We start from the raw sequence: 25,843 nt of genomic DNA, 5'->3' as shown, positions 1-25,843 counted from the left end.
ATCAGTCCTCAGCAGCAGCCATTCCAGAACTTTCAGGGAAACTCCCTTCCTTAGATGATCTGCCTGCAACCACTATTTCATTTGGATGTCAGTCTCCACCTGTAACTGGAGTCTTATCGAGTATTCCTGAGACTGTGGACTCTACTGCACAAAGCAATGTGCGCTGAAGAGGACGCATATGCGCCCTTGCCCATGCAACCACTTCTAGGGTGGCTGTCATATTACCTCTCCAACTGGTTCAGACTATCCAGCTCGAAACGTCCCATCCACGGATTCGTTTTCCATTTTTTTCAAATTGAAAGTTGAAAAAATTTGCTCTTCTTTTACAGATGTTCCAGGTTGGTACTCTCAATCCCCCATTCCTCCCACCTCCCAGTGGAGTAATTTTGATACCGTTTCTTCTTCTGAAGTTGAAACTTTAATCTCTAAATCGAACACTCTCTGTCCTCACGTGCTTTGCTCTGCCGCTTTGTTCAAATCTTCTCAAAATGTTATTTCACCCATTTTAGCCAAACTCAATCTTTCATTATCTGAAGGTCTTGTTTTACCTTCGCTCAAGCATGCAGTTGTATGCCCTCTTCTACAAAACCAAACATTCTCTTGATCCATCTGATCCCAATAATTATTGCCCAATTTCATCTCTCTCAATTTTCACCAAAATTTTAGAATCTGCGATCCTCATGCTATTGAATGATTTTGTTGAAAGAGCTGAACACCTCGATCCGCATTAAATCTGTTTTCGCTGTACGTTAAGTACAGAATTCCTTCTCTCGCTTACGGACATGCATAGACGTGGCTTAGATTCTGGACAGCAGTTTCTTCTAATTTCCCTTGATATATCTGCCGCCTTTGAAACGATGGATCACGGCATACTACTATATAGACTCCAGGAATTTGGCATATCAGGTTTGGTGTTAAAATGGTTTCGTTCTTACCTTTCTGATCGTACTCAAATCATTAAGCTAAAAAACGCCACCTCTTCAGTTTCTCACAGGGATCATCTCTTTCCTCTACTCTCTTTAATCCTTTTGGGGAAGGGGGAGTCTCTTCCGAAGGGATAGGCTCCACCTTAACCAGGGTGGAACCAGACTGCTGGCACTAACCTTTAAAAAGGAGATAGAGCAGCTTTTAAACTAGAACAAAGGGGAAAGCAGACAGTTGCTCAGCAGTGCATGGTTCGGAGAGAGGTATCTTTAAAGGATACTAATGATGCATTAGAATTAGGGCATCCTGACAGTGAGGTTCCAATAATTAGAAAAGTAGTCCAAGTGCCTGTAACTAAAAACTCATCTGAGCTAAAACATTCTAACTTATCCCTATCAATTAAAAAGCAGAATGAAAATACAAACAAAAAACTTTGAAATGTTTGTATGCTAATGCTAGAAGTCTAAGAAGTAAGATGGGAGAATTAGAATGTATAGCAGTGAATGATGACATAGACTTAATTGGCATTCTCAGAGACATGGTGGAAAGAGGATAACCAATGGGACAGTGCTATACCGGGGTACAAATTATATCGCAATGACAGAGAGGAGCACTCGGGAGGAGGTGTGGTGCTTTATGTCCGGGATGGCATAGAGTCCAACAGGATAAACATCCTGCATGAGACTAAATACAAAATTGAATCTTTATGGGTAGAAATCCCTTGTGTGTCGGGGAAAACTATAGTGATAGGGGTATACTATCGTCCACCTGGTCAAGATGGTAAGACGGATAGTGAAATGCTAAGAGAAATTAGGGAAGCTAACAAAATTGGTAGTGCGGTAATAATGGGAGACTTCAATTACCCCAATATTGACTGGGTAAATGTATCATCGGGTCACACTAGAGAGATAACGTTCCTGGATGGAATAAATGATAGCTTTATGGAGCAATTGGTTCAGGAACCGACGAGAGAGGGAGCAATTTTAGACCTAATTCTCAGTGGAGCACAGGACTTTGTGGGGCCGCTTGGCAATAGTGATCATAATATGATCAAATCTGATTTAATGACTGGAAGAGGAACAGTGTGCAAATGCAAGGCTCTCGTGCTAAACTTTCAAAAGGGAAACTTTGATAAAATGAGAAAAATTGTTAGAAAAAAACTGAAAGGAGCAGCTACAAAAGTAAAAAGTGTGCAAGAGGCGTGGTCATTGTTAAAAAATACCATTCTAGAAGCACAGTCCAGATGTATTCCACACATTAAGAAAGGTGGAAAGAAGGCAAAACGATTACCGGCATGGTTAAAAGGGGAGGTGAAAGAAGCTATTTTAGCCAAAAGATCTTCATTCAAAAATTGGAAGAAGGATCCAACAGAAGAAAATAGGATAAAGCATAAACATTGGCAAGTTAAATGTAAGACATTGATAAGACAGGCTAAGAGAGAATTTGAAAAGAAGTTGGCTGTAGAGGCAAAACTCACAGGAAAAACCTTTTTAAATATATCCGAAGCAGAAAGCCTGTGAGGGAGTCAGTTGGACAGTTAGATGATCGAGGGGTTAAAGGGGCACTTAGAGAAGATAAGGCCATCGCGGAAAGATTAAATGATTTCTTTGCTTCGGTGTTTACTGAAGAGGATGTTGGGGAGGTACCCGTAATGGAGAAGGTTTTCATGGGTAATGATTCAGATGGACTGAATCAAATCACGGTGAACCTAGAAGATGTGGTAGGCCTGACTGACAAACTGAAGAGTAGTAAATCACCCGGACCGGATGGTATACACTCCAGAGTTCTGAAGGAACTAAAAAATGAAATTTCAGACCTATTAGTAAAAATTTGTAACTTATCATTAAAATCATCCATTGAAGACTGGAGGATAGCAAATGTAACCCCAATATTTAAAAAGGGCTCCAGGGGCGATCCGGGAAACTACAGACCGGTTAGCCTGACTTCAGTGCCAGGAAAAATAGTGGAAAGTGTTCTAAACATCAAAATCACACCACTGCTGTACCTGGTTTGTTTGGATCATAAGATACAAAAAGTTGATTGGATTTCCTGTGGACTGCAGTGCGGTTTAAGTAAAATGCTAGTGCCCATTTACAGTCCAGGGTATGTAAGGCTCATTCTCCTTGGTGAGAATGAGGCCTTGCAAAGAATATGGATAAAACTATGGATTGGTTCAAGTGGAATTCCGTGACAACCTTGGGAAGGAATTGTGGATGTGTACGGAGAACCACTCTGTCATGTAAGAACTTTGTGTAGGGTGAGTACGTGACAAGTGCTTGTAACTCACTAACCCTTCTAGCTGATGTAATGGTATGAGGAAGATAGTCTTCCATGTGAGAAATTTAACATCACAGGAATCTATGGGCTCGAAAGGAGAACGCATGAGTCTTGTTAAAACCAGATTGAGGTCCCATTCTGTGACTGGAGGCCTAATTGGTGGTTTAAGTTGAGTTAAACCTCTCATAAACCTGCTGACCAGAGGTTGTGTGGAGACTGGTACATCTCCCATCTTGTTATGGTAAGCTGACATTGCACTTAAGTGTACTCTCACCGATGAAGTCTGGAGACCAGATTCTGAAAGATGGTATAAGTAGTCTAGAAGAGAAGTAGTGGGGCATGTGAAAGGATCAATATTGTTTTGCCTGCACCACAAAGTAAATCTCTTCCATTTGGAAGAATAGATCTTTCGTGTGGAAGGTTTATGTGAAGCTATAAGCACTTGAGATACATTGGTTGAAAGATTGAGTGGTTGTAAAATCAAGCTTTCAACATCCATGCTGTCAGGGATAGGGATTGAAGGTTGGGATGGCGCAAACAACCCTGATCCTAAGTTATGAGAGTGGGAGATACCCCCAGACAAATGGGATCCCTGACTGAGAGGTCTAGAAGAGTGGGGAACTATACTTGTCGAGGCCAATATGGGGCTATGAGTATCATTCATGTGTTTGTGTATGTGTGTGTGTATGTATATATATATATATATATATATATATATATATATATATATATATATATATATATACATACATACATACACACACATACATATATATATACACATATATTATTTATTTATTTAAAAGCTTTTCTATACAGTCATTCGTAGTCACATCACAATGGTGTACAATATGTTTAAGTCTGTTTGACAATCACATATTCAAATACAAAATAAAATCTTAAAACTAAACAATACAAAATCACAACAATTAAAACTTATTAAACTACTCTAAAAAACTAAAAAAACCATAAAATGATACTTAAAACATATTAATGATGACTAACAGTTGCCTGCAAAAGCTCGCTCGAAAAGGCATGTTTTTAGTCCTTTTTTAAAGCTCCTAAAATCTGATTCAAGGCGTAACTCTGTTGGTAACGTGTTCCATATGCATGGGCTTGCAACAGAAATAACCCTTTCCCATACTGAAATCAAATGAGCAGTATTTACAGATGGAACAAGCAGCAAACCCTTGTTGGCGGATCTTAAAGATCTTTGAGATGTGTGCACTCGAATAGAAAAATTTAACCAGTCAGATTTATGGGCATATATTGTCTTGTGAATAATACAACATACTTTATAAAGAATTCTTTGAGTAATAGGCAACCAGTGCAAACTAATTAAGATTGGTGTAATGTGATCACGCCTGTTACAATTTGTTAAAACCCGTGCTGCTGCGTTTTGTAACACTTGTAATGGTCATAAAGTTGATTGTGTCCCAGTAAAAGAGAATTACAATAATCTAATGAGGTTAAGATAAGAGCCTGGAGAACCGAACGAAAATCATTAAAATCTAATAGTGGCTTCAAACGTCTAATTACTAAAAGTTTATAATACCCATCTCTTGTTTTTATTGAAATATGTTTTTTAAAATTTAGCTCACAATCAATAGTTATCCCTAAGTCTCTGACAGCTTCTGCTAAGTCGATTTTAACATTATGCAAAATGGGGTAGACTTTTTTACCATCAGATCTACATACATACATACGAGCCCGTACCTCCCTGTTTGTTGATGTACCACATGTCCGTTTGGATCAGAACAGTCTTGTGTGAAAGGCAGTCCTTGAACGCATGCAGCGCATAACGTATAGCTCGAAGTTCCAGAAAATTGATTTGAAATGTTGCTTCAAGTTTTGTCCAAGTCCCCTGGGTTTGGAGATTGTTTATGTGAGCTCCCCAACCCAAGGTGGATGCATCTGTAGTTAACGTTATCTGTGGGACTGGTTGTTGGAAGGGTAGGCCCTTGCGCAAATTGTCCTTGTTCACCCACCAAAGTAGAGAGGAACGTAGCTGGTGGGTTACTTGAATTGGAGAGGACAGTGGTTGAATGACTTGGATCCATTGTGATCTTAAAGTCCATTGGGTTACTCTCATGGTGAGCCTTGCCATAGGAGTGACATGAACTGTGGAGGCCATGTGGCCTAGTTAAGTTAGAAACTGATGAGCTGTTGCATGTTTCTTTGAGCGGAGCGAGTCTGCCCGATCCTCGGGTAGAAAAGCCCTTGAGAGGATAGTGTTCAATTCTGCTCCTATGAATTGAAGTAGGTGAGATGGAGTGAGATGGGACTTTTGATAATTTATGAGAAATCCCATCAAATGGAGTACAGTAATTGTTTGATTGAGAGAAGCGAGAGCTCCTTGTAGAGATTGACTTCTGATGAGCCAGTCGTCTAGATATGGAAACACATGGACACCTTGTTTGTGCAAGTGTGCTGCTATTACTGGAGGAGGAGGAGGAATAGCCTAGTGGTTAGAGCAGTGGACTATGAACCAGTCGACCAGGGTTCGAGTCCTGCTATCACTCCTTGTGACCTTGGGCAAGGCACTTTACCCTTCATTGCCTCAGGTACAAAAAAAAAAACTTAGATTGTAAGCCCTCTGGGGATAGAGATATACCTACAGTACCTGAATGTAAACCGATGTGATATCTCAATTGAGATCAAATGTCGGTATAAAATAAAATAAATAAATTACTGCCAGACAATTGGTGAACACTCGGAGCAGAGGCAAGGCCGAATGGCAATACTCTGTATTGGAAATGTTGCTGACCCACCATGAAGCAAAGGTATTTGCGATGAGGAGGGAATATTAGAATGTGAGCGTAAGCGTCTTGAAGATCCAGAGAACAAAGCCAATCTCCTTTTTGAAGAAGTGGAAGCATGGTGCCTAGAGAAACCATCCTGAACTTTTCTTTCTTCAGAAATTTGTTGAGATTTCAGAGGTCTAGGATGGGACGAAGGCCTCCTGTTTTCTTTGGAATGAGGAAATAACAGGAATAGAATCCTCTGCCCCTCTGAGACCGGGGTACCGGCTCTACAGCCCTGGCTTTCAGAAGGGTGGATAATTCTACTTGTAATTGAAGTATGTGATTTTTGCTGAGATGAAAATGACTCGGGGGAAAATCTGTAGGAATTGAGAGGAAATTGAGTTGGTAACCTCGAGATATTATTGAGAGAACCCATTGGTCTGACGTTATTGTTATCCAATTGTTGTAAAATTTGGATATCCTGCCTCCTACTGGAATTTCTGGCTGAGGATTGGAGAAGTAGCTGAGTTCTCTGGAAGTGGTTTCAAAAGCCAGCAGCAGGTCCTGTGTAGCAAGTTGAGGCCTAGCTGCCCTGGGCTGTCTTGGTTGTGGTCTCTGCTGAGTCCTAGAAGGCCTGGTACGAGATGTAGGAGGATAATACCTCCGTTGTCTGTAAAAGTTTCGTCTCGTGTCCTTCCTTTGAGGCCTGCATCCTGAGTGTGCAGGAGGATCTTGTGGAAGGGAAGAAAGCTGCCTCAGTGTGCTCCTTTAGTTGAGTCACTGCATCTTGGACCCTGGATCCAAACAGGTTGTCTCCCAGGCAAGGGAAATCCACTAACTTATCCTGAACCTCTGGTCTAAGGTCTGAGGCCTTAAGCCATGCCCATCTCCTGGCACCGATTCCTGATGTAGCTACCCTTGAAGCTGTTTCGAATCCGTCATAGGCCGCACGGACTTCATGTTTTCTGGCCTCCAGACCCTTGTGGGTGATGGCCTGGACAGCCTCCTGATACTGAGTAGGGAGAGATGGAACAAAATCTTGGATTTGCTTCCATAAGTTTCTCTGATATTGGGTCATGTAGAGCTGATAGGAAGAAATTCTAGAGTTCAACATGGCCCCTTGAAACACTTTACGACCCAGGGAATCCAGAAATCTGTGGTCTTTACCTGGGGGATTTGATGAATGTGTTCTTGTTCTTTTTGATCTCTTTGTGCTGATTCCACCACCACTGAGTGGTGAGGGAGCTGCGACTTCTGATACCCAGGAGTGGATTGCACTAAATAGGTACTGTCCATTCTCCTGTTTACTGCTGGAATGGAGCAGGGATGTTCCCATAGACAATGTTGTAATTGTAAGAGAACATTGTGCACTGGAATGGCAACTACCTGTTTTGGAGGATCGATAAACTGAAGTACCTCCAAGCTTTCTTGTCTGGTGTCCTGCTCTGTTAATAATTTAAAGGGAATGGAGTCCGCCATTTCTTGTACAAAAGTGGTGAAAGTAAAATCTTCTGGAGGAGATTTCTTTCAGGGATCTGGTGGTGATGGGTCAGACATAAAATCCTCAGATGATGTGTCTGAGTTTGTTTCACTCCAAGTGTCATACTCTTGGGTTTGTTGTGGAGGTGCTGAAGGTCCTGGTAAAGGATCGTCAGGAGACGAGTCCTCCGGATTTTCCTCCCTTGGATTAGAGGGTAGGGAATCCAATAAATCTTGATATCTTGTGTGTCCTGGAGCCCCAGGAAGGAGTGTGTCCTGGAGCCCCAGGAAGGAGTGGCACCGTTGGTGAAGGCTTCAGCATCGAAGAAGCGATTGGTGTCTTCGATGTTCTCCTTGAAGTCACCGTAGTCGTTTTGACTTGTCTTCCGTGTGTCGGTGCAAGGGTGAAGATTAGCATCGGTGCCGGAACCGATAGAGCCATCGACATTGTCATGGTGTCTGGTAAAACCGAAGGCACCGACATTGGTATTGATAGTGGCGTCGAGGTCACCAGTGGAATCTATGTTGCCACTGGCATCGGGGTTTCCCCCGGCATCGGGAATAGTCCCGGCATCAGTGATGTCACTGGTATCGATACTGCCATTGTCATCGGTAAAGTTACCGGCATCGGTGATGTCACCTGCGTATGTGACGTCACCGGCATCGTTACCGGGAGTTGTTCCTTTAGGGCTTGCATTACTGCTTGCTTGATTAGCATCGACAAGTCCTGTGGTATGGGTGGAGCAGCCGGCGTCGGTAGAGGAGGAGATGATATCTCTTGCGATGGCTGTGTAGGTTGCACCGAAGTAGGCCCTGACAGTGGCGGTGTTTCCTTGTGTTTTTGCCGCTTTGCGATCGGTTCCCCCGAGGAGGGAGCTAACTGTGGTGTCGGGGCATGACTGTGACTATGTTTATGTTTAAGCCTTTGCTCGGTTACCGACCTTATCGACGCCGTTGACGGTGTTGGTGATGCCTGATCCCCTGATCCCTCCAGTTGACGTTTCTTCAGCAGGACTTTTTTTGTAACTCCTACTGGGGATGATTTTGTCGACGTCTAAGGTGAAGGAAGGAGTTGGAGGTGAAAAAGGTGTGCCATTTTTTCTTGCCTAAGCTTTCTTCCTTTAGGAGTCATCTCTTGACACTGTTGGCAGGACGAAATATCATGTTTTTCGCCTAAACAGACAACACACTCAAGGTGTGGGTCTGTGATAGACATGGTCCGATTGCAAATTGGGCATTTGTTAAAACCCGAAGCCATGTCTCTATCAATGGCCGTCTATGGAAATGGAGAATGTTATGAGAGAAAAAAATTGTTTTTACTTAGTGTAAAAATGATATCAATTTCTCACCGTCCGGTGAGAAAAGGGAGAGTGAGATCCCGTATGGGAGAAACATTTTTGAAATAATGACTTTTTCAGTCAGAAAAGTGAGTAAGAACTCCTATCACCGCGATGCTTACAGCAGCGCGGAAAAACGAAGACTAGAGTGAGACCCCTGTGGCAGAGAATATCATGGCATGCTGGGCATGCTCAGTGGCCTCACAGTGCCAGTCAAAAGTTTCTAGAAACTTTGACAGAAAGTTTTCCCGCAATAGAGCTCCGTCAGTAACGTCACCCATACGTGAGGACTAGCATCCTGCTTGTCCTGGGATAACAGCACAAACTAAAACAAAATAAATTTTATAATGTATAGGACACACCAGTTATGCTAAAAATCGGCCACAGGGTGCAAAGAAAAAAACCCAAAACAAAACAAACTTGTGTCCTAGGTTAATCATCATCTGCACAATTAAGTATTTGCTTTAGTATATGCAAAATGGGAATAAAACCACAATAGTAATTTGTGCGGCCAAACTTGTTTAATATTTTTAGCTGCAGGATATTGCCTGTGGCATCAAACTCTGGTCCGACAGGGCAGCAAACAAATTTTCGTTGCAGGGAATCTATAAAGAATATTAATTTTACTATTAGCACATGGTGGCTATAGTAATTTATTTACATATTTACTTTTTCTGCAAGCTAGATAGGCTTGGAAACTTTCAAGGACAGAATTTAACACCCACCCGAATACATACAGTAAGTTCTTGTGGAAGCTTTAACTTTCAGGCCAAATTCAATACAAGTAACATTATAACTTCTTTGTCACACCAGGACAGCTTTACAATAACTTGCAGCACAGTACAAGTCTCCAAAAAAAGTTACAGGACTGGGTGATTAAAAAAAAAAAAAAAAAAAGTTCTAGGAGTAGTGGTTCATATTTATATATATATGTATATGTACACAGACACTATAATGCTATTAAGCCCCAGCAAATGGTATATTTTGGGACCAGTGGTATTCATGCCTGCTGTCATATGCACCTACATGGGCTGGAGAGAGGACCAAACATTGGCATCCTGCCCAGGCAGCAAGACCTAGACCAGGGGTGGGCAAACTATGGCCCGTGGGCTAAATCTAACTCATCAATGCTTTTCTTCCAGCCCTCCAAGGTCTTATAAATGCTGTATTATGTGCAGTCAGCTGACGCACAGACCTGCTTGCCTGGGTGCCAAATTGTTGTCTTGACACAATGAAAAGTGCAATGTCGGCCTTTAATGACATCAGGCAGGCAGGTTTGAGTGTTGGCCCACCATCCTGGAGATGTTCTCCCACCGCGCAACAACACGCTCTGCCAATGAGAAGAGGGCCTGAGGGTCGGTGCTATATAATGCTGTGCTGGTGGGGTTCTAATGTGGTGGAGATTCTGGTTCCCATCCTCGCCAACACGACAGAGGCCCCATGTGATAGTCCCCTGTTGTTGCACGCAGGCTACATTCCCACCCTCTGCCAGCGAGGAGAGGTCCCAAGCAGTGGTGGGCCCAGTGGTGACCTGCCATGGGCTTCCAGTATCAAGCCAGCAGGTAGAAGACAACAACAATGACATCATCCTGGGGAGGAGGGGTGAGTCATGGCAGTAGTAACTGAAAGGGAATGAAAGGGGGGTGGTGAGAATGAGGAGAGGGAAATGGGTGATGATTACATAAGAACAAACCATACTGAGTCAGACCAAGGGTCCATCAAGCCCAGCATCCTGTTTCCAACAGTGGCCAATCCAGGCCATAAGAACCTGGCAAGTACCCAAAAACACAGTCTATTCCATGTTACCTTTGCTAGTAATAGCAGTGACTATTTTCTAAGTTAATTTAATTAAAGCAGGTAATGGACTTCTCCTCCAAGAACTTATCCAATCCTTTTTTAAACACAGCTTCACTAACCACATCCCCTGGCAACAAATTCCAGAGTTTAATTGTGGGTTGAGTGAAAAAGAACTTTCTCCGATTAGTTTTAAATGTGCCCCATGCTAACTTCATGGAATGCCCCCTAGTCTTTCTACTATCCGACAGAGTAAATAACAGATTCACATCTACCCGTTCTAGAACTCACATGATTTTAAACAAATCTATCATATCCCCCCTCAGTCGTCTCTTCTCCAAGCTGAACAGAGGGAAGGGAGTCAGTGGGAGGGAGAGGGTGAGTTACTAAGGAAAAGGGGTGAGAATGAGAGAAGGGAAGAAGGGAAGAAGACTGAATGGGAGGGTGAGTGATAGAGGGAAGTGATGAGAGAGGGAGTGAGGGGGTGAGTGACAGGAAAGGGAAGGCGATTGAGTAAGGGTGAGTAAGAGGGAAGGGAGGGAGGGAGTGACTGGCAGGGAAGGGGACTGAGTGGGAGAGTGAGTGACAGAGGGAAGGGAGAGGAGTGATGAAAGGGATTGATAGAAGGGGAGGGAGTAACTGAGGGATGGGAAGACGGGAGTGTGACAGGGGGAAGAGAAGGGGCAAGTGGAAGTGAGGGAGTGCATAACAGAGGAAAGGGAAGGAGGTGAGTGAATGAAAGAGGGGTGGGAAGAAGATTGAGTAGAAGGGTGAATGACAGAGAGAGGGAAGGGGGTTGAGTGACAGAGGGAAGGAATGGGGGACTGAAGAAGAGAGGGTAAAAGGGTGCATGAGTATAAGTGTGTGTATATGAGACAGTCCTGGGGAATTCTGCGCTTCTGTGGAGCGCAGAATTTGCGCAGAATTGCAGAGGAGACGCCGGAATGCTGTGAACAGAGCGCGAAGATGAAGGCCCGGCGCGCCACTCGTGGCGAAGATGGAAGACCCCCCCCATGTGCCGCGGATGATGTGCCCGGGCCTTCATCTTCGCCGCGGAGCGTGTCCTGCAGCACATGCAGATGTGCTCCGGTCGCAGCACGCCGGTGAGAGAGGGGAGGGGAGGATGCTGGTGAGAGAGCATGGTTGGTAAGAGGGGGGGTGGGGATGCTTGAGCGTGGGTTTCAGAGAGAGGGAGCCTATATTAGGGGAGGGGGGGGTGAGAGAGAGCATGGGAGGTAAGAGAGCGGGGGGGATGCCGGTGAGAGAGAATGTGTGTGTGAGAGAGGGGAGGGTGAGACACAACATGGTTGGTAAGAGGGGGGTGGGGAGATACTTGAGTGTGGGTTTCAGAGAGAGAGAGAGAACCTATATGAGGAGATTGTGAAGGAGTGTGTATGTGTGAGAGAGATTGGGAGCTCGTGTGCATGAAAAAGGTATAGTGTGTATGTGAGGGTGCTAGCCTGTGTGAAGGGATTGTGTATGTGTGAGACAGAGCCTGTGTGAGGATGTCTGTGTGAGGGAGAGAAGGAGTTTGTGTGGGTGTATATGCAAGAAAGAGGGCCCTGTTCATGTTTCATCCCAATAAAAATTATTTTGAGAAAAAAAAAAAAAAAAGAAAGAGGGCCCTGTATGAAGGGATGTGTGTGTGTGTGTGTGTGTGTGTGAGCGCGAGAGTGTGAGGGAGCCTGTGTGTATGTGTACTAGAGAAAGGGTGCATGTGTGCGACAGAGGAGGGACAGAGGGAAGGGAGAGGACAGAGGGAGCCTGTGAGGGGCAGTAGTAGTACTGAGAACGGGGTCAAACTCTGGGACTGGCAATACAGTGGAAGGGGTTGAGCCTAGAGGTGGAGGGGAGAGATACTGGCAGGTGGAGAAGTTAGGGCCTGGGGAGTAGGGAGAGCGAGTGGAAGGGACACTCTTACAGTGAATTTCTATGGAAATTCTGCTCAAAATATTTAAAATCCTGCATCTCTAAGTAATAACATTTTTCTGTATTAATTTAAAATGTACCGTATTTTTCGCTCCATAAGACCACCTGACCATAAGACGCACCTAGGATTCAGAGGGGGAAAATTAAAAAAAAAATTTGTGTTAAACCTGCTCTGTCCCCGGGCATCTGTGCGTCTTATGGAGCAAATTAGGGGAGTGCATAACATTATTTTTCCTCCCCATTTTGTTTTCGGGTCTGGGGAGGGCCATTTTGGTCCACTCCCCAGATCAGAAAACTTCTTTTTTTTTCTCTCTCTCTCTCTTTCTGTGGGAACCCCCCCCCCCCCAAAACAAAACCCCCATCCCAACCCTTTACATTAATTAACAAACCCCCACCCTCCTGACCCCCCCCCCCCCACAAGACCTGCTAAAAGTCCCTGGTGGTCCAGCGGGGGTCTGGGAGCGATCTCCTGGACTTGGGCCGTCGGCTGCCAGTAATCAAAATGGCGCTGACGGCCCTTTGCCCTTACTATGTCACTGGGGCTGAACAATGGCAGTGGTAGCCCCTGTGACGTAGTAATTGCAAAGGGCTGCCCCAGTGACATAGTAAGGGCAAAGGGCCATCGGTGCCATTTTGATTACTGTGGGGGGGGGGGGGGGGTTTGTTATATTTTTTTAATATTTTTTATATTCGCTCCATAAGATGCACAGACATTTTCCCCCCACTTTTGGGGGAAAAAAAAGTGTTTCTTATGGAGCGAAAAATATGGTAATTACTTAAAGACTGTCATGTAACTTGTTTTATTTTTTGACCAATTTAAAGTTTGCAGAATTTTAAGTTTTTGTGCGCAGAATTCCCCCAGAAGTAATGAGAGAGAAATGAAGGAAGTTTGTGTGTTCCACCTCTCTCCCTTCCTTCCCCCTATTAATCCACTACAATCTCATGTTGACTAAAAACAAAAAGTTTCCAGGTACGGAGAGAGGAAATTTTTTTAGCCTTATTAGTGTTAATTGTGTGTTTGATGATTCTGCTATTTTGAAATATTTGATTGATTTTTGAGAAATGTTTAAAGTTTTTTATCCTTATTTATTAGATGCTCTGTGTGTCATCTGTTTTGAACTTTTTTTTTATTAATATGGTTTACTCACTGTTATAACTGATGATTTATATTTTATAAGAAATGGTGATATTTCTGTTTTTGCATTATTGTACTGATTATGGGTCTGGCTTTTAGCAGTTTTCAGTTCAATTTTTTTGTCTGCACCTTTCTATTTATACTTTACAGCCTTTTTATTCATATTTGGTAAGGCTGTCTGTGTTCTGCATTTGTGACTGAGGTGAGGTAGTCTGCTAGCCAGGAAAGCACCTTGCACCTCTTGGGTTGAAAGTTTTGCTGATTTTGGTAGAGGCTGGGGAGAAAATGTCTGTGCATCTTATGGAGTGAATATTAAAAAAAACCCAAAAAAATCTAACAAAACCCCCCCACCCCCCAAGACCTGCCAAAAGTCCCTGGTGGTCCAGCGGGGGTCCAGGAGCAGCTCCTAAGGGGCTAAAAACGATGGTGCTTAAGCCTGCTGGATACTGAAATGCCTGTAGCAAGTGCAGAGGAGATTCAATTACTGTATCAAGGAGCACCAAGGGGCTCCTTTGCTGTGGTTGATAACTTTTAATGCAGCCCCAGAACAAAAAAAAAAAAAAAAAAGTTTACCCACCCCTGACCTAGACAGCAGGTCAGATCTCTAAATGATAGATCTCTCTATCTACACACACACACACACACACACACACCCCTTTCTAAACTTGAGCTAGTAAGAACACAGAAAATTTAAGAGAACCCATTCCTATATCAAGTGATATATGCATTTAAGCAATTCATCCATTTGCTAGCAAGAATTAGACCCTTCTAACTTCTCCTTACCCCACAGTACTGACTGTTGTTGAAGATCTGAGGCGGCAACGGGTTTCCAGTGGCGGGCCTATGGTTCTCAGGAACATTTTCTCTCATCCATTTTCGATTCTCTTCGTTGGCGGCAATATCTCGCTCTTCATAGTTAATCTTTACGGCGGTAAAGAAACCCAAAACATCTTGCTGCTGCTTCTTAATCTGAAAGAATAAAACAAGAAAAATAGTTGGTCAGTCAAGTCCCACAGAGTACAGGATGAAACCTGGAAAGCTTATGGATGGAAAGCTTCCTTGGTTGTTCACCACCTCTTAATTGGAGCTAGTTATGAAGAAAGACAATGGTAGGAACAGTGTAGCAGCCTATTGAATTGCCTGGTCGCAAAGGACAGAAGAAGCCATCCTAGGCTTCACTATGAGGGTATCTAGCTTCACATGCAGCCTAACAATTCATCTTTATATAAATTTATTTTTATTAACGCTTAGAGTCAGATGAGATCATTTTACTCCCTGGGGCGCGTGATTCAGTATCAGCCCGTATGCAAATTAGGGCCCGCAGTAAAAGGAGGCGTTAGGGACACTAGCGCGTCCCTAGCGCTTCCTTTTTGACAGAAGCGGCAGCTGTCAGCGGGTTTGACAGCAGACGCTCAATTTTACAGGAGTCTGTTCTCGAACCTGACAGCCACGGGTTCGGAAAACGGACACCGGCAAAATTGAGCGTCCGTCTTCCAACCTGTGGGCAGATTTTTAATTTTTTTTAATTTTTGGGGCCTCCGACTTAATATCGCTATGATATTAAGTCGGAGGGTGTAAAGAAAAGCAGTTTTTTCTGCACACTTTCCTGGTGCCGGCCGAAATGAACTCCTGCCTTTGGCAGGCATTAATTTCTGAAAGTAAAATGTGCGGCTTTGCTGCACATTTTACTTTCCACACGCTATCACCTCTTACTGTATAAAGGGTAAAAATAGCGCGTTGAAAATGCGCGGCCAAGCGGGGGCTAACAGTGCGCTCAGCCTGAGCGCACTTTACTGCATCGGCCCGAAACTTCGATTCAATCCATCAAGAAGAGCATTATAACGCTACGTCAGTGACCGAGAAACTCTGATTTCAGATCTTCTGAGGAGCCAAGGTGGAATTAGAGCCCCAATACACATTCAGATGGGTTATGAAAGAAATCATGAGCAGTTATCAGGAAAGTTGATACCAAATCCACTGTCAAGACCATTAAACATTTTGTTTCTAAAAATGTATCACTTGAGATTTATTCCACTCTTGTGTTTTCTTCTCGGTTAATTCTGAACTTTTCCCCTTCGGTTTATGGTACCCATATAGCTTCATGTCCAGGAGTGGCAAGCTGAGCCGGTCCTGGTTCTGTCCCCATTCATGCAATGGGGATGTAGCCCTCTTTTTTTTTTTTTTTTTTTTTTTTTTTTTAGAGAATGCAATAGGAAAAGTCAGACCTACATCTTCATGCCTTCAGTGGGGGAAAACTGGGGCTGGCACAGTTTGCCTGCCTTCCCTCCAGACATAAGCAATATGGTCATCCTTAGACTGCACCTAGACTAGCCTTTGGCTTAAGTACAGTGTGGTCAAAGTGTTTATCTTGATGACTTGTTTCCCCATGAACATACTGCTTAAGCCTTCTCCTTAACCCCCCCAAATGGCAGTGATTTGAGAGAGAACTACAAGAAAAGCAGCGAGATGGTTCACAAGCTTCTTTGCTTGTGTCCTACAGCATCCAATGCTCCTAGGGGCTTAGACTCGTGCCTCAGCCTTTGCTAGCAAGGTTACTGAAGAACACATGGGCTGTGGGAAGAGGAAGAAGACTGAAGATAAAGTGCCAGGTGCAATGCGTGATGAGCCCTGTGAGGCCCTCAGGTCTGTTTCTTATCCTAAGGTAGTCCCTGAGGCTGGATTAAGTCCTAAATACAACTATGAAAGCAGACAGCTGCCACAGGGAGAGAGGAAGGAAGGAAGGAAGGAAGGAAAGAGAAAACTTGCTTTGTTTACAGACTGAGGAAAGAAAATCTTTAGAGGTGGATTAAAATCTCTGATCACATCATCTATAACTAGAATTTTGCATTTTGAAAAAGCTGGAATCGTGCAACCAAGTCAGCCCAGGAAAGCTTTTCTGATAGAAAGCCCTGCTATGCAGGCAATGTGCAGGTGAATAAAACTGGGTTTGTTTGGCCTTGATAAAATATAGGAACACAGGGCAAACTCCTTCAAAGGTTTTTAAATATTTGGCACAAATATTTAAATAGGCAAGTGTATTTGCTTATGCTCATTATTTTATTCAATACCAAATCTAAGAAGTTCAGCTGCAGAGAAACCAGCACACTGGGCTTCCATGCTGACGTATGAGTAACATTTCTGCAGTTTGCAGCTTTATTTTTGGCAGGGATGAACAAGCTGTAAACAACTGACTGACAGGAATGCTCGGCCTCTGGTAAATGAAGCCCAAGTGGGAGCCAGATTAACCAAGAAACTGCCAAAAGTCGTTTGTTTGTTTTTTATAGGAGTTAAAGGGGTTGTTACGGGTAGGATGCCTATAATTAACGGTTGAAGGAGTGGCGGTGGGAGGAGTGTGAAGATGAATCTATCCTAGAACTTAAAAACGGATCATATCTTTAAATCTGCTGCTCAATCAGCATTCTCCTCCCGTATAAGGAAGATGCACGCAGTATGCCCGCAGGGATCGCCAGCACAGGGAGAAAGATTCATGTTGCCTTTCAACGAAATTCCATAGCAAAACAAATTCAAAAACTTAAAAAAAAAAAGTGCACAATCTACCCACAAAACCACTTTCATGTTATGCATATATACGATGGTTTGCTCTATTTTCTTCATATATTTAAAAGTCACCAGGCACAAGAAAAAAAAAACAAAAAACGTTGCTTTTGGGTTAGAAAATCAGCTCAAACCATGCCTTGCAAGCAGATGAAACTATGACATCTTTATTTAAAAAAAACAAGGCATTTTCCTACAAAAAAAACAAAAAACAAAGAAAAAACCCCCATACACACTTCTGGGTGCATTTTCTTAATGTATGTTCTGTACCATTTTATACACCAAAAAGGCACAACCTACATTGCCTTTTCAACTCGAGTGCTGCATTAGCCGGAGAAAAAGCAGCCTCTTCTGCCGCCGGCCTCCCTGCTTCAGATGACAGCACAGCCGCTCCATATAAGGCCAAGTTAAACATGCTCGCACACTCTCCTGCCAGCAGACAGCACAGAAACGCCAAATATGGCCATGCTGATCTCCAAGTACTAAATAAAGCATTTCATAAAGTGCATTACAACTCTCATACACATACACACTAATCTAGTCCCTTAAGAAGCATCTGGTTTATTACCAGAAAGACAAACCTCAGAACAGGCCCATGTGTTTTTACGGCATCTAATCTGCATCCATAATATTCCCCCTTCCCCTCTTTTTTTTTTTTTTTTTAGCTTGTCTCTCCAAATGATGCAAGCAGCTCACAGCATTATTAGAATTCAGTACAGGTAGTTCCTTTGCCAAATTAACATGCGCCCATCCTCCTCTCCTGGGGGAGCAGTAGGCAAATGACCCACTTCGCTAAAAAGGAGGCACTAGGGGAACCTGTGCATCCCTAGCACCTCTGACATTGGGCGCCCAGAAGAAGTGGCTTTGCACAGGTTAGGAAGACGGACGCTCATAAAATTGAGCATCCATTTTCCTAACCTGACCACCAGTAATACTTTTTTTTTGTATTTTTTTTTTATGTTACTCCTTTTTTCAGTTCCTCTGACTAAATAATCGCCACAATATTAAGTCGGAGGAACTAAAGAAAAGCAGTAGTTTATGGTTTTCTGTTGAGTCTTGAGGAGCCCCAAAAGTTAATGCCAGCTCCGGGGCTGGTGTTAAATTTTTGAGAGTAAAAATATTCGTGAGATTTGAACTCTGGTGGCTTGAATTCTCACTGGGCTATCTACTAGGCCACCACACCTCCCAATTTTTTTCAGTATTTGGAAGAGTGCCATGGGACCCCCATCATTAGAGAATTTCTTGATGGATTGAACAAATCCCTCTATACCTACCAATCTATTTCAATGGAACAGAACACCTGGATACAGCGAAGCAAATTCAACATGAAAAATAGATGTGCAGCACAAAGCAAATTTAATGGGCAGCTAGATGTCTCTTCCTTCTCTCTTTCATGATCCAGTTAGATATGCAAAAATAACATCTTAAATCCATCCCAAAAGCTTGTAAATATACCTCAGAGACCGTGGTTCTGTGCGAGCTATCTTGTACTGTTTTATCCCTTTAATTTCCAACACAAGATGGGGGCGGAGGATAGTGGAGCATATTCTTCATGAAATATAGTTTATTAAAAACCAAGACATCACTCTCTTTACAAAACAGACCAGAGCATGTCGGACTTGTCAACAGACCTTCCAACCATCCATGTGTACATATACTTATAGTACAACAAATAAATCATGCATCCATATCTGCCAGCTGAGCGTCAGTTATAAGCTTTCATTTCAGAATTCTTCATTCAAATCCGATTTTTGCCTCTGTTTTGATTCATATTTTGGTCTCTTTTCCGAGAGCACACCAGGGTATCTAGCTATATGACACCCACATGTGCACATTTGCACTTCCTGGAAGCCAAAGGCCTTGTACCTCAATGCCCAGGTGTGCCCATACATATTCCAACTTGCTTTGCTTGCACAAAATAAATCCAATGAGCTGACTGAAGACACGGGGAAGCAATTTTGAAAGCCATTTACCCAGGTAAACTGGCCTGACTAAAAACTGCCCTCTACCCAGAGGAGCTTCCATGATGTGCATGCTTTTGGCCAGGTTAAAAAAAAGAGAGAATCCTCAGAGGTGTGTTCAGTTAGGGGGAAAAAAGAAAACATGGGCATTTGCAAAAAAAGTCTCCTCCCTGCTCCCTCCCCTCACCCAAATAGAAGGTACAAAGTACACAGGCACTTTTAGCAACTTTCTAGGCTTCTCAAAAGGTATCCCCATAATTTCTCTATAAATTATTTTATAAATTTCCTCATATTTTGTTATGAAACAGCAATCAATAATGTGCCTACATTCAGTCCATTAGATGTCTGCTGTAAATAAATAGAAATAAAATACCCAGGAATATTAATGGGGGAATTCTGTTCAATTAATTATTTATCCAGCACTTTAGTTTACAGACTTGTCTGGGTGGGTGAGGCAAAATGTGCTGTGCACCTTAGGACTAATTGTTCTGTGGCTGTAGAAAGCAGAGACATGAATATCACAGGGTGGGGAGAAGGTGGAGCTTTTAGCACAAAACTCCTCCAAGTTCGATTAGAATGCATGCAAGAGTCTTGCCAAAACTGCACAAATCCCAGATCAAGAACTGAAAATGGATCAACTGATGGAATATTTATTTATTTATTTATTTATTTATTTAAAGGCTTTTATATACCGGAGTTCATTTAATATAACATAACATGGAAAACTCAAGACTAGAAAACACAGCGTGATCACTAAAAGTATCATGACACTTTAAGAAGTTATTATCGAGGAGCATTTACAAAAAAACATAAATAAAAGGTGGGCTAGCACATTGCAGTCCAAAGCTTCAAAGGGGTGCAAGTCAACTGTTAGTCAAACCCCCAGCTGACCCTAGCTCTGCAGCAGCTTCCCCTTTTCTCTAGTACCAATTAGGAATGTGCATTCATTTAAAACAAATGGCCAATCCATGACAAGCATGCCCTTTCGTTTGATTCGTTGACTCCGAAAACAAATGAGGAATGAAGCATAAGTCAGTTTCATTCATGTTCGTTTTCCATAGAGAAGCATTGGCTGCATTGTAAAGACAGAGCCTGAGACTGGTCAGGTCATGTGGGAGTTTCCATAGCAACCAGTCCTAATGCCAGTCTGGGGTGCTGCTGTGCGCCTCTCCTATGCTTTTGAAAGCTTGATGCCACTTTGTCTGAATCCTGGTCCCTGTCTGACATGTTTTCCCTGTCATGTGTTCATGACAATATTGCTGGGCTGACATTCTCTTTTTTTTTGCACCTTGGGGTTTTTGCTCCTCCTCTTGCTGCTTCTTTGCTCCACTCACATTACTTCTAGGAATTCCTACCTATTCTGTAAGCCTGCTACCTCTTTGTGGAGCCTTAGGGGTAGATTTTAAAAGAAGCGCGCGCGGCCTACATGCGTGCGCGCTACCCGGCACGCGCACAAGTATGCCTGATTTTATAACATGAGCGCAGGCACACGCATGTTATAAAATCGGGGGTCGGCGTGTGCAAGGGGTGCACAATTATGCATCTTGTGCACGCCGAGCCTCGCTGCCTTCCCCCGTCCCCTAACTTTTCCTCCCCTTAGCCCTACTCTAACCCCCCCCCCCCCTCAAAATTTTTTATTTACCTTTTGCGACTGCCTCTGGGGAGGCGCAAGTTGCGCGCGATCCCAAGCACAGCGGCAAATGGCCGCTGTGCCTGGAGCCTCTGACCCCACCCCCTCCCCCTTCCCAACCCTTTAGTAAAGCCCCGGGACTTAGGCCCGGCACGTGTAACCTTTTTTTTTTTTTTTTTTTTTTTTTTTTTTTTAAGTAAAATATTTTTATTGAATTTTACTAATAAACATACTTAATACAAACAGATTAAGAGGTGCGTGGCTCTTCTACACCTCCCAACTTGTACTCCAAAATGATTAACGTCTAAACTGTTACATGTGTTCCCCATCTCCTAATTCCCCTATGCCCTCCCCTCCCCCCTTCCTCCTCCACATGGGATCTGAAGGATGCCCTATGGATAGGCTATTTATGCCTCTTTTTATACCACTTTGCAGTTCTTTCCCCCTTCTGATGATTTCTTCTCACACGTTTCATTAGAAATGATTTACAAAAAACAAAAATCCCTATTTTGGAGCCCAGTAGACTGTATTGTTTCCCCCCATAGGTTTTAATACAAAACTAATAAAACTAAACTAATGACAAATTTTTCGTACTGAAACAAATGAAAGAAATATGGGTCCCAAACGCACCAAAACAAATTTTTCCCTTCTGCACATTCCTAGTATTGATATACCATTACTGGAGTGAAATGTGAGGTAGACATGCAATGAGACCAAAGAGCACCTGAAGCCTTCATCGTTTGCAATTACAGTGTGTTTACGCTTTCTTCAAAATACATTTTTACCTGAAATGTCAAGTTATTGCTGAGAAGCACCAGACATAAAACATTCCCAACACAATCCTATCACAATTCATTTCTTATACATGTCAAGTTCTGCCTATAGCCAAACCTGGAACAGATGTTAATTATACATAGGCAAATATTATTTGCCGACATAAATCCAAGTCTTTAGTTTCTTCTGGAATGTAGCCAAATTTAACTCCTCTCTTATCTCCAAAAGCAGACTCTTCCATAAACTCAGGATTACATTTGAAAGTGATCTTGCACCCAATCGGGAATAAAGTCATTTTTTTTCTACCGATGGGAGACCCAATACCACCATTTATGATTTTAAATGACAACACTGCATTCTTGAATCTGCTTCTATCCATTATGGATAACCAATGCAGTTCGAAGAACAAAAGGTCTGGCCGAACTTCTTCGAGGTTTTCCCAAAATGGGCGGTCGTATTTTCAATAAGTTGTAATTTTCGAATCGCTTTTTCCTGTAATCCCAGGAACAGCGCATTGCAATAATCGAGATTTGAAAGAACCAGGGCATCAACTACCACCATAAAAAAAAGAGTAGGCAACTCCAAATATGGTTTCAAATGCCTCAGTAATTTCATCCTAACATATGTATTTCTTGCAACTTACAAGATATGTTTTTCCAAAGAAAATTCAGTGTCTAAAATTACCTCCCACAGACTTTACCTGATCTTTAGAGATCAAAGCTAAACCATTCATGCTAGGGCTAACAGAGGGATTTCCCTGTCCCTATTTTCAACAACTCAGGTTTTTCAGCATTAAGAACCAGCCTATTTTCAACAAACCATCGAGAAATGGCTTATAAGCATAAATTTAATCTGCCCACCACCACCTCCTCAGAGATTTTTTTTTTTAAATGAGGCAAAATCTGTATATCATCTGCATAAATAAAAGGAGTAAAACCAAATAATCGAATCAAATTACCCAGTGGGATCAAAACAAATTAAAAAGCAAAGGGGATAAGGTAGAATCTTGAGGGACTCTGAAATTCACATTACGGGAAGCAGAAAGATTGCCTTGAACAAAAACACATTGTTCCCTACCCTGGAAAAAGCTAGAAAGCCATAGCAGAACCTGACCCTTGATCCCTAATAATTCACAACAATGTAACAAAATTGAATGATCAACAAGGTCAAAAGCACTAGCGAGATCAATCCAAAGTAAAGAGAGATGATGCATCCTTATCCAAACAAGATAAAAGGTTCTCACCCAATGAAATAAGTCTCAGTGCTACAGTATTTTCTAAACCCTTCCTGAGCATCATCTAACATTATTTTCAACCACATAATCAGATAATTGAGAAAACAATTTTTCTAGGGCATAATATATGGATAAGGAAGGAAGAAAAAAAAAAAAAGATACATGTAACCAATGCGACCTATTGGAGATATCCTCCATTTAATAGAAACGCAAGATAGAACTTTTTCAGTCACTGGCCCCCTCCACTAGAACCACGCTGCCAGAGCAACTGTGCCTAACCATGTGATTTATTTTTTTTAAAAATTTTTTTTTTTAAAACACCTGTTTGAGCAGACTTTTCAGCAGAGGCAAGCTTGATAATTAAGCAGTAATTAACCGGTCAGTTTATGCTTCTTGTTAGACATCTTGCAGGGTTTTCACAGTTTTAAAACAGAGTTGCCATTCTCATGAGGCTGCAGTAAATCACTCCTGGAATAACTATTTTCTGAAGCTTTGCATTAAAGCGGGTGTTAATAGCAAAGGGTGCATGTCACTTTGTGATTGCGCGTTTTGCTGCTACGCTTTGTTTTGATATTGGCTATGCTGTTTTATGTACCCCATCGAGAGTTTTGGATCTGTACAGGTTATAAGTAGTTTTAAAATACAATAAAGGCGTTTAATTCTTTTTTTAGCCCATTTTTAGCCTGCTCTCAGTCACGAAGGGGAGAAAATTAAAGTAATTTGAAGCTTTTTTTTGGCCCAACAGTTTTTGTACCCCCTGTGCAATTCAGCTTCCTACCCACACAGAATTTGGGCGAGGGCTGACAGGAAAGAAGGGAACCAGCTGGTGTCCTCACCTGACACCACCCACTGCACTTGTCTATCCGTACCTCTCTCACCTTGTTTAGACACTTGCAGCAGTAGCCCCCAGAACAGATGTTCCTTTTTGGTGCTGTGTCCAAATGTCCATGCTGGTCTCATGAGACAAAGAAACCAGTGCAGGAGTTTTTGGGCATTGTGCTGTTCAAATGCATTGATAGCTATGCAGTACCGAAAGAGAACAGCTATTCCAGAGACCACGAGTGTCCAAACAAGGTGAGTTGAGCATTGAGAGATTGGTAGAGATTGGAGGGTTGATGGAGATTGACTAGAAGGATGACCAGCTGAAGACTTGAGTCATGAGAGGCAAGCCAGGAAGGGAAGGGGGGGGGGGGGGGGGAAGCGTGTGTTGAGCAGGAAAACTGAGGAGACCTTGTGCTGGGGGACAAAGGGGTGTGAGGGAGAGAAACAAGCTGGTGCAATGAGAATATGGTGGTGGTGGGGACAGAGGGAGTGATCTACTACCTTATGCTTAGGGCTTCTAATTTGGTTATCTGTAGATCCCAACATGAGTTATGGGCAATACCGGCTCATTATAACTACTGGCATTTGTAGTGCAACATCATGATCAGAGATCAGGGATGTCCATACAGACCCTGAGAAGTCATAGGGTTCTTTTAGGGATAATGTCTCCAAATGGGTTCGTTTTTGTTAGGAATGAATCTCACTCATATGCCAGGGGATATTGGATATGATGAGAACATAAAAAATTGCCATGCTAGGTCAGACCAAGGGTCCATCAAGCCCAGCATCCTGTTTCCAACAGTTGCCAATCCAGGCTACAAGTACCTGGCAAGTACCCAAAAACTAAGTATATCCCAAGCTACTGTTGCTAGTAATAGCAGTGGCTATTTTCTAAGTTAATTTAATTAATAGCAGATAATGGACTTCTCCTCCAAGAACTTATCCAAACCTTTTTTAAACCCAGCTACAGTAACTGCACTAACCACATCCTCTGGCAACAAATTCCAGAGCTTAATTGTGCGTTGAGTGAAAAATAATTTTCTCTGATTAGTTTTAAATGTGCTACCTGCTAACTTTATGGAGTGCCCCCTAGTCCTTCTATTATCCAAAAGAATAAATAACCGATTCACATCTACCCGTTCTAGACCTCTCAAAATTTTAAAGATCTCTATCATATGCCCCTCAGTCATCTCTTCTCCAAGCTGAACATCCCTAATGTCTTTAGCCTTTCCTCATAGGGGAGCCATTCCATCCCCTTTATCATTTTGGTTGCCCTTCTCTGTATCTTCTCCAGTGCAACTATAACGTTTTTGAGATGCGGCGACTAAAATCGTACACAATACTCAAGGTGCGGTCTCACTAAAGGAGTGATACAGAGGCATGACGACATTTTTCATTTTATTCACCATTCCCTTCCTAATAATTCCTAACATTGTTTGCTTTTTTGACTGCCGCAGCACACTGAGTTGACGATTTCAATGTATTATCCACTATGATGTCTAGATCTTTTTCCTGGGTGGTAGCTCCTAATATGGAACCTAACATCATGTAACTACAGCAAGGGTTATTTTTCCCCATATGCAACACCTTGCACTTGTCCACATTAAATTGGATCTGCCATTTGGATGCCTGATCTTCCAGTCTTGCAAGGTCCTCCTGCAATGTAATCACAATCTGCTTGTGATTTAGCTACTCTGAATAATTTTGTATCATCTGCAAATTTGATTACCTCACTCGTCATATTCTTTTCCAGATCATTTATAAATATATACTGAAAAGCACCGGTCCAAGTACAGATCCCTGAGGCACTCCACTGTTTACCCTTTTCCACTGAGAAAATTGACCATTTAATCCTACTCTGTTTCCTGTCTTTTAACCAGTTTGTAATCCACGAAAGGACATCACCTCCTATCCCATAACTTTTTAGTTTTCTAAGAAGCCTCTCATGAGGGACTTTGCCAAAAGCCTTCTGGAAATCCAAGTACACTACATCTACCGGTTCACCTTTATCCACATGTTTATTAACCCCTTTAAAAAAATGAAGCAGATTAGTGAGGCAAGACTTCCCTTATTTAAATCCATGCTGACTGTGTTCCATTAAACCATGTCTTTCTATATGCTCTGTGATTTTGATCTTTAGAACAGTTTCTGCTATTTTTGGTTAGCTTCTTTGATTTCTCTTATTTCATCATCTATGTGACCATTTTGACCAGATGGACGGTAGTATATTCCTATCACTATCCTCTTA

The 25,843-nt window shown here is 42.5% G+C and overlaps 1 protein-coding gene across 2 annotated transcripts in view; it reads right to left on the bottom strand.

Moving 5' to 3' along the window:
* SH3BGRL (SH3 domain binding glutamate rich protein like) overlaps window positions 1-25,843 on the bottom strand; it is a 91,951-nt gene that overhangs the window by 20,864 nt on the left and 45,244 nt on the right. Inside the window, exons 2-3 of one of the 2 annotated variants that reach the window (XM_029606546.1) lie at window positions 14,403-14,588; window positions 12,565-12,606 (exon numbers count right to left, since the gene is read on the bottom strand). In XM_029606546.1, the coding sequence (XP_029462406.1) occupies window positions 12,565-12,606; window positions 14,403-14,588 (228 nt within the window). The remainder of the gene's footprint in view (window positions 1-12,564; window positions 12,607-14,402; window positions 14,589-25,843) is intronic. The other variant, XM_029606547.1, reaches the window with a different exon arrangement.

This window comes from Rhinatrema bivittatum, chromosome 6, assembly GCF_901001135.1.
Source record: "Rhinatrema bivittatum chromosome 6, aRhiBiv1.1, whole genome shotgun sequence".
In the NCBI taxonomy this organism is placed as follows: Eukaryota; Metazoa; Chordata; class Amphibia; order Gymnophiona; family Rhinatrematidae; genus Rhinatrema; species Rhinatrema bivittatum.
The sequence above is the reverse complement of the archived record's forward strand: the minus strand, read 5'-3'. Positions and strand labels throughout refer to the sequence as shown.